We start from the raw sequence: 10650 nt of genomic DNA, 5'->3' as shown, positions 1-10650 counted from the left end.
ACAATCTGACTGGCTATTTTGCAATATAAAATCATCTTACCTGTTTATTTTGTTGATGTGGTTTAGATTAAATACATTTTTCCGATGCGGTAGGAAATTCTGATAAAGTAGGACAATATTTATTTATATATATGTATATATATATATATATATATATATATTACAATAGTATTTTTGTTTAATACAGTCAAAAATCACCTTTTTAAGAGGATATAATAAAAACTATTGGGCAGGAGCCGGATTCTGTTTTATATTGTCCAGGTTCATGAGGATCCTTAAAAAGTCTTAAAAAGCATAAATGTTTTTTATTTAACATTTACAAGACACCTTTTGTTAATTTTTTTAATACTTCATATAACCATAAATATATTGTTTTAATTTGGTGACGTTTTATTGTATTCTTTGTGAATTCGCTCGCTCACGTGACAATCTGCAGGTCGTGGCAGTACGACCTGAGTATGTTTTGTGTACCGTCTCCACTTGTGCGTGCAAACAGATGAGAAAAGATGGGTAAATTTTAATGTGATTTTATTGATTTTGCTCCAATATATGAAATATAGAGATTGGTTAGCCTTTGCAAGCAATGAGGCTACCTGCAAGATGGACAAAACAACCTTTAAACTCATGGGAATTAAAGCAGAAAAGCACAGAGCAAATTTAAACTGAAACTTTATTCTAAATGATTTATTTGTAGCATCTAACAAGTGTTTTATTGTCGCTGAACGCCCTTTTATAAGCTTTTTGCACTGCTAAACCTTTTTCTTTTTCGTCTTTTACAGAGCAAATTCTAAAAGACATAGAGAAAAAGTACCGAGGGGGTTGTTTGTTTTTGTACTGTTAGTTTTTTAATGAGGCAATCCATCTTGTGACTAAACCTTTCTTTTTCCCACATGAGAAGGCGAGTTTGTGTGACGTGGTGTTGGGGGGAAGCTAAAGTAGCAACGCTACTAACTAACTATCGTACACTTTTCAGTAGCTTGACGGTAGCTCAACTAAGATTAAAATAATATGTAAGCTTCAGCGCAAGTTCTGCCGGGAAGACTCACGTCACTTACTACGTGTAGACCAATAACCAATCATCAACCAACACTTGGAGTATGTAAGATCGCCACTTACCCCTTGTTTGCGTTCGCAGTTGAAGTAGCCGATATTCAAGCGCTCCGACAAGTCGCGATCATATGTGATCAGAATTGTTTCATTATTCTGTATAAATAAACTGCGATTCGCAATTAAATATAGACAATTTCACAAACATTTTTTAAATCCACATATGCACAAAAAGCGAACCATAAATACATGTTAGACGTTCCACAAAAATAAATGGAATTCACATATGAATACAATGAGATTTGCAAATAAAAAATATTTACAAATGTATTTTAATTATATTTATTTGTAGATCGCCTTCTTCACATTTGTGGATCGCTTTCTGCACATTTGTGAATCGCTTTCTGTGCATTTGTGAATCGCTGCACGCATTTGTGGATCAGTGCGCGCATTTGTGGATTTCTCTCTGTGCATTTGTGTATTTTGAAACATTTCTAACGTCAAATCGTGCGAGGTGGACTCCGCCCACTATCTACTGATGGACATCTGCTGTCCTGCGCGTTCAAAAATTGGACTTATGGACTTCGGATGAACAAAAGTTGAAGTTTATTAAGTTGAACTCAGCGCTGGACTGTCTCAGACAAAAGAGTATTCACAGAGAATCAGCCTCGCTCAAACAGTGTACAACATATTTATAGTGTGTATGTGAGAGGGTGTATCTTCTTTCTCCAAGCTGTGCCTCCCCCGAGCGCCTCCACATTTGCTGCTTTCTTTGTGTCCCATGGAGTGATGACCCCCCTCGTGCTCATTCCGGCCGCACTCTTCTTCTTTTACTATCTGCAAAACAGCATATTTCCTCCCCCCTGGTCTCCACATAACCTTGTTTCTTAAAACCCGTGCTCTATGGGTATGCGTGTTGCATGTGCAGGATGACCTCAGGTCAAACTGCTGAGTTCTCGTGCAAACCCTCAAGCTGCTGAATCCCAACCCCCATATCCTGTCGAAAATTCCATCTGCACTCTAATATTCACCCTTAATCTTTCAAACCTTTAAGTACACACTTTATTCATAATTGTTTATACTAATACACACATTCTACTATTGATTATATATAAGCCATAAAAAGAAATAAAATGTATAAAAACATAGATTATACTCAAATGAACATTGTAATAAAAAACATGACTTTAAAACCCTTCAATCCCTCTCTTGACCTCTGAAAGAGGTCACACACTCATTATACATCCTACAGTACACCTCTTCATTATATGAGGCGGAACATAATGCCTAAGCTAAAACACCTTAAATCATTAAAACGGTCATCATATGAAATATTTAGTTATGGCTTTCCTCTTCCTCACTGTCATCTTGATAGTAGTCTGCTGCCAATAATGGCATTTCGTACGGGGGCGGGTTGGGGTCTCTTTTCTCTATAGCTCTGACAATTAGTCGGTTACAGAGTGATCTGATACACGGAACACAACAACATCCACAGGTGACAAGAATAGCCAAAAACACGGCTACTGACACTACGATGGACATGATTAGTGCTTTCCATTTTCCTAAGGCCCTCTCTAGCCATTGACCCACCGGGTTATCTATGCCGGACGCTTCTTTCATTTCCACAGATAACACCCTGAGGCCTTCTAATGCTCTAGTGACCGACCCATCTGGCGCAGTGTTGTTGGGAATGAATGTACAACATTGTTCTCCAAACATGTGACAAACTCCACCCTTTTCTGCCAGCAACATGTCCAAAGCCATCCTATTTTGTATGGCCATAAGGGAAGTAGGAGCCAATTGTTCTGCGAGACCCTCGACCGCTTCTCTAGTTAGGTTTGCCAATCTCATAACGTTATAGTGTACATAATTTATCCTATCCACATTTTTGTTGGGCGTTACAGGGAACAGTGCAGCTATAATGGGTATGTTCTCAAATCCTGAAGCTATCTGGTCTGCTAGTTTATATTCATCAGGGACTCCCCTTGGGATCCCTATAGAGTCTATATAGGTGGGGCTATTTAGAGATAAATCAATTATGGTGATCCTTTTAGCTAAGACATGTCTTCGCCTGCGGCGTGCTATAGAGGCTGCTAATAAGCTGGGGCCTTCAACTACTCTTTCACCTATTAGAGTCAATGGTGCTCCTAGCCTTACCATCGCACACAGTCCTCTAGTCTTAGATGGTACACGTACAAATAATCGCCTGTCACCACAATAATAATACAGTCCTGCTCTAGCCCAGGATCCTATTTTTGTTCCATTTTCGTTACCTATAATGACCTCACACCACTCTTCATCAATTTGCCCATAGTTTCGCATAGCTTCTGTGTCAGATGTGAAGTTCACACACGTGTAACGGTCTTTTCGAGGAGTAAATGGCCCTGTCTTAGAATCATTACTTATTGGGGGAAATATAGATGCTAAAGTAGTACAATTTATTGAGCCTTCACTGCGGGTCAGTGATAACATAGAGTCGTATCCCCAGCTATCATTAGGATACAGTGGCGCCGGTGTTATATGCAATGTGGGTCTTGCCCCAGCACACGCAATGCAGTCCTCTAATTTCTGTTCCTTAGCTGTGTTAATGAGCCATTCCAGCCACAGGTTGGTTTCTCCATACCCTGTGGCCTTTTCTATTATGTCTTCTGGAGTTATTTGGGTGTAGTCCGTACCTATAATTTTATCAGGTGGGGATGCAACAGCCAAAGGTGTGCTATTTTTTACGGTTTCAAGGTTAACTATGTTTATTTTGATCAATCCCATTGCATCTTTCCCTGTAGTGTCTACTCCTTATATTATATAAAATTGGCCCATGGTTTTGTTCCAACACTGGCCCATGGTGGTCGGCTTCTGACCGTAGGGGTCCTGTTTAAGGTCAGTTATGGACATTGTGATTGGATTGCTAGTTCTACTAAAATCTCTCTGGAGGCTGAAGTGTTTTGCCACCCCAGCATGCCTCACATCGTAATTCTCATCATACCCGTCTTCTAATTCATGGTTTCCGGTTCCCTGCCAATCAGGGTTTGTCGCCTGCCATACAAAATTCCAACTTGGACACCATCTTTGGTTCACGGGCCATCCTAACCCGCACAGATATATGTCGTACCCTCGCCATAATGTATTCTTCCCATTACATTCTATAACTGAGCAGAGGTCAAAGGTAAATGATGTTGTGCTCCCGTTTACATAGTTCAATGTAATTCCGCCATGTTTTTTAAACATTCGTCCACCTCTCCAGTACCTACGTCCCTCTTTGGCCTGGTACCTATTATGTTAGTGTTAGTTATATTCTTGTTGGCCTCTTGTAACTTTTCAACGCCAAAAATTATACCCACTATGGTGATAGAGATGACAGTTTGCAATCCCATACATGGCCCATTTTCCCACAACCTCATGTTGATTTCAATGTTTTTCACACAATGTATACACTGAACATATAATTGAATATAGGAATAAAAAGAACTACCTTTAAGATGGATAAAAGTTTAAAATCTCCTACCGGATATACATGTTCTAAAAACTACCTTGTATCATTTACATACACAACACACCAATTTTAACACATCTGAACGAAGTACTTAAATGAAAATAAAAATGAAAGTAAAGATTATAACTAATCTTAAGAGAACATATTAGTTTGATTACAACATGTATATGGTTATTGTCATATCTGTTCCTGCAAAAACTTCAGTTATGATATGTGAAACTCTTTGAAAATCCAGTCCGTCCAATCCACACCCCAGCCGAGGTATGGAAACACTTTTCACAATATGTGTCTCACACCAATTTCTCATGTGTATTAAGCTTTTTGTGAAATTCTCATATGTGGGGAGGTCAGTGCTCCTGACTTTGGTTATTAAATGGAAGATGGTTCTCCCGTCGTCTTCATGTGTGACCGCACACTCACCCACTGATTTGTTTTGCTGTCTTACGTGTTCAACACCGTACCTGTTTTTAAATGCTACTGCAATACCTGCACCATATGCTCGATCTTGGCTAACACAGTGTGCTAGCGGCTCACCTGGTGGGCTTGAAAAAAGGTCACCTTTTTTATGACGTATCTGCAGAGCACCTGTCGTTATGTCTTGTGGAAGTTCATCAACTCCCTCCCTGTACTGTACCTCCCTCTTTTGGAGGATTTGTTGGTTGCTCTGTGGAGGGGTGTCACTGGAATCTTCCCTCTCTTGGACCTGAGCTCTCAGGTCCACAGCAGTGTCAGACAGCGACCTGTTGGAGGAATCACAATTAACACAGGATGACAGGTGATACCACTTGTCGCCTTTTCCTGACAGGCGAACACAATGTGTTGTTCTCTCAACGACTCTCAGTGGAGGGGACCATCTCGCCTCGTTCCACTTTCTGCGGAACCGTTTTAAGCAAACATATTGTGATGGTTCGGCAATTGGTTCAGGAAGCGGGTCCTCGGGTGCCTGATGAGAAAACTGTTTGACCAAAGCATTAAGTTTTTCAAAATATACACAGTGTGATATTGGACCACAGGCACTTTCAGTCAGTGGCGTTGATGGACCTGGAAAGGAACGACCTGTTAGTAGTTCAAAAGGTGTGAATCCTGAGATTCTATTTGTGGAAGAACGGATGGACATTAATGCAATAGGTAATGCAGAAAGCCAGGACAGTTTGGTCTGAGCACAGATTTTAGCCAATTTAAGTTTCAATGTGAGATTCATTCGTTCAACCTTACCTTGAGATTGAGGCCTTCTAGGGCCTTCTCAACGGTCTGGAGATGGTCATTTTTAAAGTGAGAGCCATTGTCTGATCTGACTCTTCGGGGAAAACCATGGTGTGGTATGTAATGATTTATGAGACATTTGATGACAGATATGCTGTCCTCTTTTCCCGTAGGATATGCTTCCGGCCAACCCATAAAGCTGTCCACAATGACCAGTAAGTACCTTTTGCCCTGAACCCTGTCTATCATGTCCGTGAAGTCTATAACAATCTCTTCACCAGGACCCTTCAGTGGTGTGATAGAGCCCTGCAATTGTTTCAATGTAGGTTTAGGATTATGTTCCTGACAAATTGCACATGACAACACAAAATTGGTGATGGTGGCTGTAAGAAATGGATGCCACCAATACCGAAGTGTTTTGGCCATCTGTTTGACATTAACATGGGAATGTGTGTGAGCTTGTGTCATGATTGACGATGTTAAAATCAGGGGCAGGACTGGGCGACCGTCAGGAGCTTGCCACAGGCCATCACTGGCCTGTATCGCTCCATGTTCCCGCCAGACAGAGAGCTCCTCTGGACACGCATGTTTTTGTTCATTTACCAACGTGGAACGAGTGAATGGTGGCAGAACGTGATCAGCAGACAAAATGGCCTGCACCTGCATGTTAGGGTGATATCCAGCTGCTTGTTTAGCAGCATGGTCTGCAGCATCATTGCCTTTGGCAATGTCTGAATTACTGAGGTCATGGCCTTGACATTTGATGACAGCTACCTCTGTTGGTAAAAGTAGTGCTGTAAGGAGGGCCCTTGCCTCCTTTTCATGCACTATTGGTCGTCCGGATGAGGTGACAAACCCACATCTCTGCCACACTGGTAGTTCAACATGCACTGCTCCGACCACATAGGCTGAATCGCTGTAAATGTTAACACGCCTGGGGCCGGCAAATTGCAAGGCTTTAGTAACAGCTATTAATTCTGCTCTTTGTGCAGATTGTTTCCCCTCCAGGAGCTGTGCTTCCCTAGTGTAAAACTGTCCATCCTTTAATTCCACCACGGCATATGCAGATGTCAATATGCCATTGTCTTTACGGAAACAGCACCCATCTGTAAAGAGGGTCATCACTTCTGATGTCTCAGCCAATGGAGACGCTGTCAGATTCTGTCTGACACGTGACGCCTGTTCCGTAAGGGGTGCACAGTCATGTGGTTCCCCTGAGGAGAACAAGTCAGCCATGTTTACCCCTTCATGGGTATAAGTAATGTGTGGTGCCATCAAACATTTGGCCAGTTTTCGCTGACGTAACGGAGAAAATGTAAATGATGCTGAGTTAACAAAGGCTATGACTGAATGTGATGTCAGTACGGTCAGCCTGTGGCCCATGACCACATGAGAAGATTTGTCAATGATCTTGGCCAGGCCTGCAGCAAATCGTGCACAAGCAGGTTGTCTTTGCTCAATGGGGTCTAGCAAAATGCTGATATATAGTAACACCCTTCTGGTTCCTGCATGTTTTTGGAAAAGGACGCCATGTGCACTGTGCACTGTTTCTGAGGCATCCAGAAAGAATGGTAATGTGTAGTCTGCACTGTGCAGGTGTGCAGCATGTGACATTTGTTTCTTCAGGTCAATGAAGGCCTGTTCTGCTTCGGGGGTCCATGTTAGCTGACCCGTGAGGTTGCGCATGCCTTGTTCTCTGACCATTGACCTCAGTGGGCTAGTAACTGCTGCATACATAGGAATGTAGTTTCTGCTGAAACCTGTGAGGCCTAGGAAGGATAACATGTCCTTCACCGTGTTTGGTTTGGGGTGTGCCAAAATGCCATCACGTTGACGGTGTGAGAGAGCGGAGCCCTGGCCTGTGATTAGTCTGCCCATAAATGTAACTGAGGGGCGACATAGTTGTAATTTTTCTTTGCTCACCTTAAATCCTGCCTCCCTCAATCTACCCAAGATGGCTTCAGTGGCCCCTAGGCAGTCTTCTTCTGAAGCTGCTGCCAACAACAAGTCATCCACATACATTATCAGTACACATGATGAGGGCAGGATGCAATGCTGCAATTTATCTTTTAACACCTGATTAAAAATTCCTGGTGATAACACAAAGCCCTGTGGTAGTCTGTTATACGAAAATTGTGTACCTCTATATCTAAATGCCAAACATGATTTACATTCTTCTGCAATGGGAATGCAGAAAAAAGCATTAGCCAAATCAATACATGTAAACCATTGGTGTTCTGGAGTCAGGCTAGAAATCGCTGTGTACGGATTGGGCACAGAGAGGGTGGGAGTAGTGACTAGTTCATTAATTCGCCTTAAGTCATGTACCAATCTGTACTTCTCAGTACCTGGTTTCTGGACTGGGAAAATAGGAGTATTCCACGGGGATTGCCACGGTGAAATAACCCCTCTTTCACACAGTCCCTGTACTGTGCTTGCAATACCTTCTTCAGCCTCTGGTTTGTTACGATATTGGGGAATCCAAAGGGGTTCCCTGGGTTTGATTTCAAATGTGACAGGGGTGATATCGCACAGGCCCACGTCTGTGGGGCCTTGTGACCACAGGGAGGCTGGTTGCCTGGCAATCAGCTCTTTTGCTCCCTCACCATCTGTCATTTCCCTACCATGTGTTCTTGACAGCTGACGTTGTGTCAGTGTCCCAGAATCATCAGTGTTCTGATTGATCCAATATGCATCATGTGTTTTAGAATATAACACGCCTTCAATGTCACAGAGCGCCCAATCTCGAGCTGCCTTAAGGGTTTTTGTCATGCCTCCTAATTCCCTAGCTTCATGGCCTGGGTGGAGTGCTAGTGAAATGTTTGGTGTTGCTGTTTTAGTCATACGGTACCATAGTAGCTGGTCCGGGGTTAGGTCAATCATGGCTACTACACCCTGTTTTCCCACAAACAATCCCTCCCCTTGTAATCTCCACATGTGTCCTTCCATTTGCTGGAAAGACTCTTGGTACAGTAAATCACCGGTTCTGTCATAATAAAGTGTACAATGTAGAGGGTCAATGGGAGGAAGGAACACTGCCAGGTCTTTTATCCATGGCAGATTACGGTTATATAGAGACACAAGTCCGGTGTGTGATGCCGTAACATCCAATTCCACCCAATAAATGTCAGCCATTTCCACTAGGGGTCCCCCTAGTAGAACGTGCTGTGATGCTATGCTTTGATTTTGGGAACAGTCTATGCTAGTGCCATCTGGAAAAGTAACTGTCACCCCTTTTGGGGAACACAACACACTAGCTCTCAATTTTATTAATAAATCTCGTCCCAACAGGGGAACGGGCGCGTTGGAGGAACATAGAAACGTGTGTACAAGTCTCTGATTTGCCACCTTAGTGGTAAGAGGGGTGGTGAAAGGCCAATATTCTAACCCGCCAGAGAAACCCATTACTCCCACTGTTTTATCACTGATCTGTGCATCAGTGATGTGGCATCTCTGCACAGTGGAGTATGTTGCTCCGGTGTCTACCAGAGCTTTTAGTGGCCTGCCATTTACCACTATTTCCAGGAGAGGCTCCCCCGTACCTCTCGTGGGTTCTCTGTGTGGGCCCCTTCAACAATCCCCTTGGTCTCCCCCAGAGCCCCAATTTGGGTCGCACTCGGGGTGCATGGGTGCTTGAAAGCTGTGGGGAGCCGAGTGCTGTTGCCCCGGGGAGTGTCGTGAGGCTTGAGGTCCACGACCTCTGGTTCCACCTCTAAGAGGACCCCATCCCCCTGCAGGTGGACCCGTGGCCTGACTGTCCTGACGATATGGACATTCACCCCTCCAATGATCAGGACTTCCACACCCGAAACATGTCCCTCTTGAGCGTCCACCTTGGCCTCTACCCCTAAAGTTTTGGTAACCACCTCTCGGCCTAGACTGCTGCCATGGTGGCTGTTGTACCCCTCCCTGGTTGTACCCGAAATACGGGGGTATAACAGAGGGAGTAGGAGGACCTTGGTTTTCCATCTGACCTGACTGACTGTTCCCTTGTTGTGGGGTGTTCTGTAGCATTTGTTTGGGTTTCTTGCCTCCCCTTGCAGCCTCCAGCTGCAGCTTTACTAGTTGGGCCTTGGCTACCTCCAGCTCATCTAATTCTTTACTTTGCTTATCCCCCAGTTTATCAATATGGAACACTAAATGGCGTTCCCACACCTCATTTGAGGCCCCTGGCATGTCTGGATTATTATCTAAGGCCTGTTTCACTCCGTTGGGGGCCCCGGACATTACAGCGGTTCTAAAAATGTCCCTAGTGATAGGATTATTTAAGCTATTTTCTTCCACCATCTGTTCCCACTCCGCAGCACACCTGAAATAATATCCCGCTCCCGTCTCACCTGGTTTGATGCGAAATTTAATGTTTTGGTACACAGTAGGTGGGGTGGGGAACATTCGTCTTAGAGCTGTGGCCACGGCAGTAGACACCCGAGTGTATGGTATACTATGACCTACAATAACCATACCTGCATTTTGTTCGAAATCTGTCATTTGAGACACGGTAAAGATTTGTCCTAATAGGCTCCTTATATCTCCCACTGCCAACGTAGTTCCGTGGCACAAAGCATGCAGTTTAGTCAACCACCTGCTTCCTCCAGAGGTGATGGGAGGAAGTTTTGCTAATACAGCCGTCATATCACTATGGCTGAATGGCTGATATTTGGGGACTCCCTGGTTACTAACTAACAGGGGTGCTTGTAGGGTCATACCTGATCTCTCCCCTTCCTCGTCATTACATGCTGCTTTTAACTGTGTAAACGGCACACTCGCCCCTTCGTATCTCCCATTTCCCAGGGGTCTTGGTTCTCTACTTCTTGTGTGGTAAGCGACTGGACCACCTTGATTACTAGTGGTGGTCTCTGTTTCCATTGTTCCTCTAATAACTATATTTTTAACTTCTCCCTGATTCTCTA

General features: G+C 43.7%; 1 protein-coding gene across 1 annotated transcript; it reads right to left on the bottom strand.

Moving 5' to 3' along the window:
• Nucleotides 1–4691: 4691 nt before the first annotated feature.
• LOC130420317 (uncharacterized) lies at nt 4692–5654 on the bottom strand. Its single transcript, XM_056747507.1, has one exon. It carries the CDS (start codon nt 5652–5654, stop codon nt 4692–4694), a length of 963 nt encoding a protein of 320 aa, XP_056603485.1.
• Between the last annotated feature and the right edge of the window lie 4996 nt (nt 5655–10650).

Source organism: Triplophysa dalaica, chromosome 5 (genome assembly GCF_015846415.1).
Source record: "Triplophysa dalaica isolate WHDGS20190420 chromosome 5, ASM1584641v1, whole genome shotgun sequence".
NCBI classification, from domain to species: domain Eukaryota; kingdom Metazoa; phylum Chordata; class Actinopteri; order Cypriniformes; family Nemacheilidae; genus Triplophysa; species Triplophysa dalaica.
Note: the sequence above shows the minus strand (reverse complement) of the source record. Positions and strands in the feature narration are given on the sequence as shown.

Excerpts from the sequence above, each read along its gene's own strand:
- LOC130420317 (XM_056747507.1), bottom strand. The coding sequence starts at position 5,654 with ATGTCCATCCGTTCTTCCACAAATAGAATCTCAGGATTCACACCTTTT.